The sequence below is a fragment of the Eretmochelys imbricata genome, chromosome 5 (genome assembly GCF_965152235.1).
Source record: "Eretmochelys imbricata isolate rEreImb1 chromosome 5, rEreImb1.hap1, whole genome shotgun sequence".
NCBI classification, from domain to species: Eukaryota; Metazoa; Chordata; order Testudines; family Cheloniidae; genus Eretmochelys; species Eretmochelys imbricata.
This window is the reverse complement of record NC_135576.1, coordinates 12,944,318-12,954,828: the sequence shown is the minus strand read 5'-3', so window position 1 is coordinate 12,954,828 and position 10,511 is coordinate 12,944,318. Positions and strand designations below refer to the sequence as shown.

At 38.5% G+C, this 10,511-nt stretch overlaps 1 protein-coding gene across 2 annotated transcripts in view; it reads right to left on the bottom strand.

The window, feature by feature from the left end:
• Positions 1 to 667: 667 nt before the first annotated feature.
• ARK2N (arkadia (RNF111) N-terminal like PKA signaling regulator 2N) overlaps positions 668 to 10,511 on the bottom strand; it is an 80,417-nt gene continuing 70,573 nt past the window's right edge. For both annotated transcript variants that reach the window (XM_077816642.1, XM_077816643.1), the window contains exon 5: positions 668 to 3,701. In XM_077816642.1, the coding sequence (XP_077672768.1) occupies positions 3,512 to 3,701 (190 nt within the window). In that variant the 3' untranslated portion in view covers positions 668 to 3,511. The remainder of the gene's footprint in view (positions 3,702 to 10,511) is intronic.

Here is a 10,511-nt window from a genome sequence, read left to right as displayed (position 1 = left end):
AAGGAACTTTGCATTTAATTCTGAATGTGGAGAGGCCCATGTCATTCTTATCTATTGCAGGAGTGAGTTCCATAGTCTAGATCCAACTCCAGGGGAAGTTTTGTCTCCCATATTCAGAGGTCTCCCCCTATTGGTCAGTTTCATGGTTCCAATAGAACTTGGCTGACATGGGTGGTCACAGAGGAAGAGTTGTGATCCCAGGTAGCTGGGGCGAATCCTATGGAAGGCTTTGAGTATCAGGACTGAGACTGAATTGGACATGGTATTCTCATCCCTACTTGTGGTCCCTGCCGGTAAGGTTTAAGGCACATGGTGGGAATGGTTTGTAGAAACCTGTCTTGCTGGTACCCATGGTGTACCTAGGTCCTATAAATAAATATAGGAATCCACTATTCATTGTCACCAGTTGTCACCTACCATCAGTACTATAATCCAAAATTGTTGTGCTGGACCAAGTCTTTGACATGCTGGATAAAGGAAAGCTTTTGTGATGAGGAAATAAAACATTTAACATTCTAAGCATCCAACTGAATGTCAGAGAAGGGAATAGTACTGAATTCTAAAAGTATATAACCCACTCTCAGAGCTTAAAGGCTTTATTTTGGAGGCACTCCAGATATCACAGTATTAAATGGAAGTGGAAAAAAAAACCTCCCACACAAGGTAATATTGTTTAAATAATACACTCTATTTTATTTTGTCTTAAAATAGTTTAACCTTTATGCTACAGACTTGTTTCAAAAAACAGAAGGTCTCATCTTGCACCAAAAATATATATATATTTATTTTTTTAATATATATATATGTATATATATATATATAACACTCTTATTATTTTTTTTTTCCTCCAAAGACCATTAAATACTAGATGGAAAATGAGAACTAAATAATGAGTGTCAAGAAGAACCAAATTTTTAACTAGAGTTGCACATTTTAAACATTAAATTCTAAGCAATGATTTGTCTCCACTGCAGAAGATTCCAAGTTCAAACGCTAGCAATAGAGGAACTGCTGAACCATAAAGGGCTTAAGACAGTGCCCACTGAAGTCAATGGAAAGCCTCCGATTGCCTTCAGTGGGCTTTGGGATCAGGCCCCAAGTGCATTGGTTGTTCGCCATACAATGGCTAACATTTCACTTTCCTGTTGAGAAGAGCAAAATTGTCCAGGCACCTTTTGCTCTCTTAAAAAAAATCCCCCAAAACAAAAAAAGAAATACTTCCTAGCTATCCAGTGATTGTGGTTTTTAGATCACTACCCTTTAAAATTTGTTAAAAGAATAAAAGAAATATGTAGTGTTTTAAATAAAAGAAAAGAAAACCAGCATCAGACTAAAATACATGATTTGTTTAAAACAAACACAGTGCACAATTGAAGGAAGTTTGGTTAGGATGCAGTCATTTTTATATATACATGGAAGTCACATCATATACAAACTGAGAAACAGAAAGTCTGTTCGCAATTTTTTAAATGGAAGGACTACAAATGGGTCCCTGCAGCTTTCTTAGAAACTGATCTTTTAAAGACAACTTCATGAAACAGTAAAAAGCAGCCACACTAAATCATCTTTCCCAGTTAACCTACAGCATGGTGCTAATCTGCTAAAATGATGATAAGTTATGTAATTAACCAATTAGGAAAAAAGATCAATAGTCACTATTAATATAGTGAACCAATATTACAGGACAGTTCTCTATTGCAATGAGTATGGATTCCATTCACTACACTCCCTCCCACCCCCAAACAAAGAGACCAATTACTAGAAGCACCAAATACATCTTACAGGTTATGGTCATGCAACACGCTGATCACCATTTACTGTTTTAGAAACTTTTAGAACAGAATATAAATCCTTTTCCTAGTTGCTCTTTAAAGTGCAGTCACAACCTTTCCACTTTTTGAAGCAAAGCAAACTGTTTACTATTAACAATACTAGAATCAATTTTTTTTTTTTTAACAAATCTGTGCTACCAAAGGCAAAATTCTTGTCCATACAGCAAATTTTTGGAAGCCACCCTGTGCTCTTGCAAACTGACACCAAATCAACCAGATCAGGACTCGCGGTGTCCTTTCTACTTGCTGCATAACCCTAGCTGATAAAAATTCTGTGTCGGAACTGTAGAAAAATCCCATTAAAAGCATTTTGAATACAAAAGGACACATTTCAATTGCACAATAGATATTTAAAGTGAACATCCTCTTGTTTTGAAGTTTAGTCTTTGGTTTTTACCTTGAACAGGAGCCAGTGTGAGTGATTAAGGGCTACTTCAATACTTACTATAGGGACTAATGCTTACTAGAGTGTCTAGTCCAATTGATTTCACTGTAGTAAACACCCAGCTTTGGTAGGCAAGTGTTTGCAGGATCAGACCCTAAGAGAGGTTCAAACACTAGGATAGAAAACATGACCTAAGAATAGGTAAATGGGCAGAACTACTTAAAACCAAAGGATAAGTGTAGGCCCTGATCCTGCAAAGTACTAAAGCACATTGACAGTTTTAAGCATTTGAGTAGCCCCATTGATTTCAATGGGGCTACGCTGGTGCTTAAAATTACACATCTGCTTAAGTGCTGTGCTGGAATGGGGCCTGATAGAGTAAGTTTTCTGGAGAAGATGATTGAAGGAAAGAGGTAAAGTACAAAAGGAACCTTTCAGAAGGAAGAAGATTGAGAGGCATGGTTAAAAAAATCAGGATCCTAAAATGCAAGGGATTCAGATCCCTTTACAATGGGCAGGAATGCTGGGTCTTTTTGTGACTATTTTCTTATGCTTTTGTGCTGATCAGCTGCTATTAAGTCATTGTTATTTGGGGGGGGAAAAAAATGTAACATGCTGTGGCAAATGACCAATAAAACACCATAGCCAAGAAAGACAGAAGACAGCACTGAACAGAATGTAAACTATAAATTACAACAGAAAATGACAATCCTTGAATTAAAAAGTTGTCCAGTGCATGTTATGGGCCTTTCTATAAAACGACAGTCCTGCTGGTGAAGAAACCAAATCAAATTGGGTAAATACTGTTGGTCCAATTTTCAGAAGGGCTGAGCACTTGCAGTTCCACTGAAATCAATGGAAGGGGGCTCAGCACCTCTCAAAATCAGGCCATCACTGTCTCTGATGCTCACAAAGCAAAAACACTAGCTTCTAGCAACAAAATCAATTTACTGGTAAATTAAAATCATTTTGATATCAGTGGTGGGAGAGGATGGGAGCGTGTATCTGTCTGCACAATTATTTCTTTAGATTAACACACACAATGCATAACCATAGGTGTCATTTAAATTCAGTGCTATCAAGTTTTCATACTAGGAAAAATCCTCCTTTGAGAAGGTAATATATTTGAAGCGATATTAAAATGACACTGCATTCTGATGGAAAAGGAAATTCTCCAGGAGTTTTAAGTCCATAACGCTAAGAACAGGGCTTCTGAAGCTGAAGCTACAACAATGAACTTCCGTGCCATAAAGAGGGGAAGGGATGGTGGGGGCAAAAACACAGTGACATTGCTTTACAGTAGATATTTGCGTCTGGTATCCTCGTCCAAAGTGAGATCAACTACTTCTGGAGGTGAAGCCCAATTCTGCTGGGGGGCCACCGCTGTCCATGACTGTGTTTGCCGAGTGCTAATGTACTGTGAGCCTGAGCCATGTTTCCAGGAAGACACACTCTGAATCACACCTCCCCTAGGATGGGCACACCTGCAACAAAGCGAAGAGCAAAAGCATTAACACTACTGTCAACTCTCCATATAAAATCCTTCGTTGCAATATTTCAAGGTGTTAATTTGCATCCAATTAACAGGTCTCTCTTCGAAATTTGCTCGTGCCTTTTCCATTTGTGGAGTCCATGAAGGTCTGCCAACATGACTTACTACATTTTTATATATATATTTTTTGTGTATATATATTTTTACTTACTACATTTTTATATATATATACACACACATATATACATACACACACACGAGACCAGATTCCCATTACCAGAGATGATACATGCCTTGCAACGATTATAGTAGACATACCTATGTTTTGTACAATTATTTTTTTAAAAAATAAGCCATTATCCTTTATTGCCTTTGTAGCCCAGTGGGGTATTATATTTACTTGTATTATATTCACTGCTTTGTATCATATTCTGATTCATTATATTCAACAGTATATATATATTCAACAATATATATTTATTATATTCAACAGTAATGCAAGGAACTTACAGGCTTGTATCCTGTAAGACACTGGCTGCAGCAGTTTTCATAGGCCTCAATCCTCATGCTCTTTGGCATAGATAAATTTAGGTAACACAAGTTTTGGGGAACTGGAAGTAGAGCCTAGCGGGGAATTTTGTCTATAATGACATCAGCCAACAATAGAAACATGAACACACACCAACTTCTGGAAGGTTCTGGACAGAACATCCAACCGTAAGAGTGCCATGGCAACGAACTGACCTACATGATGAGTTAAAATCATAAATTTACTAACCTATACAACCTAACATTGGTAAGGGGAGGAAATACAAATAAGGAAGAGGGGGAAAACCCCTACTGAATATACATTAGACACGTAACATCAGAGTAATATTATAAAATTTGCATCCCAGTGTGTGGTCACTTGTAGAGGGAGAGGGAGAGAGATGTAGCCCTTGGGAGGGGCCAGAATAATGGCCCCTGGTGAAGATGAGGAAGGTGACAGTGATGAGGAAGATAATGGCTAACATTTCAGGTTGTTCTGCAAGGGATGGTGAGAGTATGGATATTCAGATACACTTTATGTATTATCTTTATTTACCTTACTGAGTTAGAGTGTGTGTGACTTTGCTAAATGTATTAACAGATTATTTATTTGTAAATATAAAAGAGTTCCTATAGTGTGAGCATTGCACCTGTGCACATCGGGGTTCCCAATTATATAATAATTTTAATAATACAGGGCTTGATCTTGGGACAAGAACCTGTCTAACCTTAAGGTGATAACTGGGTATTCTTATTCATAATCTATAGATCAGGCTACAGATTGGTGCCTGAACAGTGACCCTGAGGGCATACCGCGGTAATCTCCCTACCCGGGATAGGTAAACTCACCTCTGGTAAAATCTAAATTAAAATCCAGGTAAACTCTTAGTCAGAATTTGGTTCCTGTCAGAAACACTCACTGTAACTCACCAGGGACTTGCTCTTTCCCCCTCTGCTATTGTTCCTCTTTTCTAGTTCTTTGCCTCTAGTCTACTATTTCTGCTTTTCTTAGCAAGAGGGGGAGGGTATGCCCCCCTGGAGGACAGTAGTAACACAGACCCACATCAAACAGAGGAGCACTTGATTTCTTGACCATCAGATTCACTTGGCATGCCAGAAGCAGGGTGGGATCCTCGTGAGTAACCACCTGTCTCCCACCATTAGATGGTCAAGGAAATTATAACCACATAAGGGATGCAAGTGAGTGATGTGGGACTTCAGCCTGACTGCACTCCTCATTGGGTATTATCGACTAGTCACTGGTGTTTAGAATCACGCAAGGAGGGGATTCCTTTATACACATGTTAAGGGGGCTTTGTAAACTGGTTGTAATTTTGAGGTACCTATAAGAGTTACTATGGCAGTCGCATTTGGCCCAATGACCCACACTTTGAGGTAGTGCCAAGAGGCCGCAGCGGCTCAGAACTTGTACGGTCCAGGATACTTTATTTCAGTCCCCTCAGCTCTCCCGGGCTGAGCCCAGATCCATCTATCAGCAGCCTCCCCTTTGCTGCTCTGTAGGTCCCGACGGGGTAATTATTCTCGATCGGATAAGAGCACATTAGCCATCGAGGGAAGAGAGGGGGAGCAGAACCCCATCCCCTCTGCTTTTCTTGAGACTTGTTCAAGTAATTGTTGAAACTGGTTAAGGGGTTAATTATTTAAGGAGGGACACGTCTACATATGTACAGTGTTAAGTGCTTATTGCGCAGATTTAGAATGCAGCTAGCTAGTAAGATTTAATTGAGCTCATTTGAAGTAGGAGTTGGAGGTAAGTGGAGTAGAGTCTGCTCAGAATTCTGGTTGTGGTCGACCAAAACATAGCATACAAACATATTAAAGATTATGGAGGAGGTTTCATACAAATGCAACATGGACTAATTTTTAATCGCCCTAACTTGTGGGTTTGTTCATATGATCATATGTCTAATGTAACGTAACAACTAATGCTCATCAGTGGTTAAAGACTCAAATGGAGAAATGAGAAGCAACAAGACTGTCTAAGCACAGCTGTTAGTATAAATCCAACTTCCACCAAACCAGGGTGTTAAAATCCCAGGAGACTAAATTAAACGGTAATATAAAGGAATGGTTGAATAAAAAGTATCAAAGGAACAAGGGAAAAACCCTTACTTACCAGAAAGTACCAAAAGCTTCATTTTAGAGACCTTGTAACTAGGCATTTAGCCCGTACCCTGTAATCCACCAAGACAACAGGCGCTATGCTTTTAGCTTGTAATTTCTAAGTAATCCTCAGCAGCAAAATCACTTAGCCTTTGACCAGCAACTAACATGTTACTGAAAGGGGAAGTACTTTTGCACTCTGTGCTTAGGAGGAAAAGGGGAAGTAGGCAAAGAAAATTGCTTCTAACTTGAATTTGGCAGCATATTATTAAAGAGTAGGGACCCATAAAACATCTTATATATATTTTAAAAACATATCCCATAAATTAAGAGAGAAGGTTCAGCATCTTTTAGACAGACTAGACATAACCTTGTCTAAATGTGCATGTACAAGATAAAGCAAACTCTGTTTACTACTCCTCTAACCTGTAAGTGGTAGGGGAAGCAGTGCATAAGAACACAAAAACGGCCATATGGGTCAGACCAAGGGTCCATCTAACCCAGTATCCTGTCTTCCAATGGTGGCTAATGCCAGGTGCACCAGAGGGAATGAACAGAACAGGTAACCATCAAATGATCCATCCCTGTCACCCATTCTCAGCTTCTGGCAAACAGAGGCTAGGGACACCATCCCTGCCCATCCTGGCTAATAGCCATTGATGGACCTATCCTCCATGAGAAAAAGTAGAAAAAGGAGTGAGGTAACGGCCTTAGGGAATAGTCAAGCATTAAGTATTTATATTTTTTTGTTACTTGCATGTTTGTATTAGATATATTCCTAATTTAACTAATTGGTTGTGCATTATTATTCCAAAAATAGGTGGTATGTTAGTTGCAATTCCAGACTTACCCAACATGATAAAGGAAGTCAGCAACATATAATCTTTCTGCTTCACACAGGAATTATTCTTTTAAGGAACTATTGACGCCTCTCACAAGCGACAGGCAGAAAACTTTGCTACCACAATATAAATCATGTTTATTATTATAGGTCCTAGTTCATGAAAATAAAACATTGAATCTATCTAATTGCAATTTTCCCTTTATATTTCCTAAATAAAGAATGTGTTATTTTTTTTTTTGCCCATTTCTGTTTTAATCTAGGATTTAAAGATTAAAGAAAAGCAAGCTCCTGACTAAATCATTAAACTTCTTTTATAGATAAACCAAGGTTGTAAACCCAGGACATTTAATAATTTCAACCCTTAGGTTTCCTGGACTTGCTCTGAGCAGCAATATTTAATCCATTGGTGGTATAGTTTGTGGTATGTTGGGATTACTTGTTTGGATTTATTTTTATGTTTTGTGTCACGTAACTAGTTTAGGATTTTTCATACTTTTGTTTTTATTGCAACAATCTTTTTGTGCGCAAAGATGTAAATAATAAAATTATTACTAGTAAAACATTTTTCTTTGTGGTACCACACTATTTCAGTATTATAATTAAAATCTAATTACAATGGGTGTGTCCCTATATTACAGCTGGGGTGGTTCAATCTTTGCAGAAATCAAAGATAGTTAAAATTAAATTATTAATTGAGACAAACCTAACTAATCGATGTGTATATAACACACACACAAAATTTTGATTTCGAGTTTGTCAAGCCATGTGGCCAGTTTGGCAGAACCCAGATTAAAATTCAGAAGTTCACTGAGCAAACCACCATCATATTAATGTAGGATTCATAGCTATATTACAGCTACAAGGCAGCACTCTTGCTGTCCCGACAGTTTGTTCAGGGAAGCACCTGGCCAATTACATGCAGACTCTCAAGCTCCAGTACGTGTACCATGTGAAGGAAGCAAAGAAAACAGACTTTGTAGTAAACCTCCAAATGATGACCTCTAAGGCTGAAGTAACTGTGGTCTGGAATCAATGGCAGCAGCCTACTCTTTGGTGCACTGCTATCTTTGAAGCCATATGATTTTGTCCCCAAATGCCAGTATACCGAACTCAAGGACGACTAATTATCATGGACAGTATTGAATTTATTGCCTGAACTGATGGTATCAATGTATATATGTACTAGAAAACAATATGTATCTAAAATGGGCCTATTGTAAAGGGCATACCAGGTAAAAGGGCAAACCTTAACTATACACTAATAAATGTAGCCATGTCACCTTTAGTAACCTGGAAAAAGGTCTGCCCTCTAATCAATAACGCCAGGGTGGTAGGTGGCTACACTTATGCCAGGAGTAGTAATGGATACAATTGTCATATCAATTTCTGCATACAGTACACACATATAGCACAATTTAGAATTGGGAAAGGCCCCACATTTAATCAAGGATTAGCAGTTGCTAAATTATATTGTTGAAACTGTTTTTAAATATGGAACAGGAAGAGCCATTTGCTTTAATTCTTATTTAAAAGTGCCATTGAGAACAACTCAGATATGGGGTCTGTGACACTGCACCCTAATTAAGAGTCTTATTTAACTAAGATTACATCACGGCACCTCCTTGCCTGTGTTCAATCCAGATGAGGATGTGTTCGGTCACTTTGCAGCTATCCACTCAGTAGGTCATCTTGAAAATAACGTCAACATTAAATGCATCAATGTACCTGCTCTGGTAGCATATCACCCAACATGGGAAATTCCAGTGATAGCCTGTTGCTCTGGGTAGGGGGTATCCGTAAATTGGCGGATGCAAGATGTTTAAGGTGGACATACAGCTGCGTGGCCAGAAGGAGGGTACCAACAGAATTTGTCGTCATCGTTGTTGGTAGCCTATCGGGTTAACCAAGTGAGTAGCGTGTATAAGAAGGGTGACGTATAGTGGAGATAGCCAGTATGGTAATGACCGAATATCAAGATATTTTTATGGTCAATTGGAGTGCAAAGTCACAGGTTTATATTTTTGTTGCACCCCACAGGCACTTATACACATATACTAACTGGGCAGGTACGTCTCTTTTATCAATCATCTATTGGGTTATGTAAAGCACAGGTTTTAAGCATACAGTAAGGCCCTAAATGTATGTGATAAGCTTCATTAACGATTACCCTAACAAGGGAAGGGTGTCTGTATGCCAGTGGGCCATACTTACCTCTATTATATTCACTGCTTGGTATTACATTCTGCTTTATTGTATTCAGCGGTAATGCAAGGAACCTACAGGCTTGTATCCTGTAAGATATTGGCTTCAGCAGTTAGCAGGAGGATTGAAGCCTACGAACTTTAGCATAGATAAACTGAGGTAACTCATACATTTTGGGGAACTGGAAGTACAGTATAGGGGCCAATATTGTCCATAATGACATGAGCCAACCACAGGAACATGAACGAACACCAGCTTCTGGAAGGTTCTGAACAGAATAGCCAACTGCAAGAGTGCCATGGCAACGAACTGACATATATGATGAGTTAAAATCATGAATATAGTAACCTATAGAAGGACATGTTAACATTGGTAAGGGGAGGAAATACAAATAAGGAAGAAGGAAGAAACCCCTGTTGAATACGCATTAGACATGGTAACATCAGTGTAACATATTATAAAAGTGGCATCCCAGCATGTGGTCAGTTGGAGAGAGATGTAGCCCTTGGGAGGGGCCAGAATGATGGCCACTGGTGAAGATGAGGAAGGTGATGAGGAAGATAATGGCTAACATTTCAGGCTGTTCTGCAAGGGATGGTGAGAGTATGGATGTTCAGATGTACTTTCTATATTATCTTTATTTACCTTACTGAGTTAGAGTGTGTGTGATTTTGCTAAATGTATTAATAGACTTATTTGTAAATATAAAAGAGTTCCTATAGTGTGAGCGTTGCACCTGTGCACATCGGGATTCCCAATTATAAAATAACTGTAATAATATGGGGCTTGACCTTGAGACAAGAACCTATCTAATCTTTAGGTGATAACTGGGAATTCTTATTCATAATCTATAGATCAGGCTACTATATTAACTCAAGACTACCTGCATATGTGTGAATACTGAGATATTGTAACTGTCCAAATATAAGGCACTAATTCAGCAAAACAATTAAACTTGTATTGATTAAAGACAATGGGATTTCAGCATGGGCTTGAAGTTAAGCACATGCTTGAGTGCTTTGTTAAACTGAGGCATAAATATGTTACCTTACAACATACTTCTAATTGTTATACTGCCTTACTGACAGACAAAATAAAGTACCT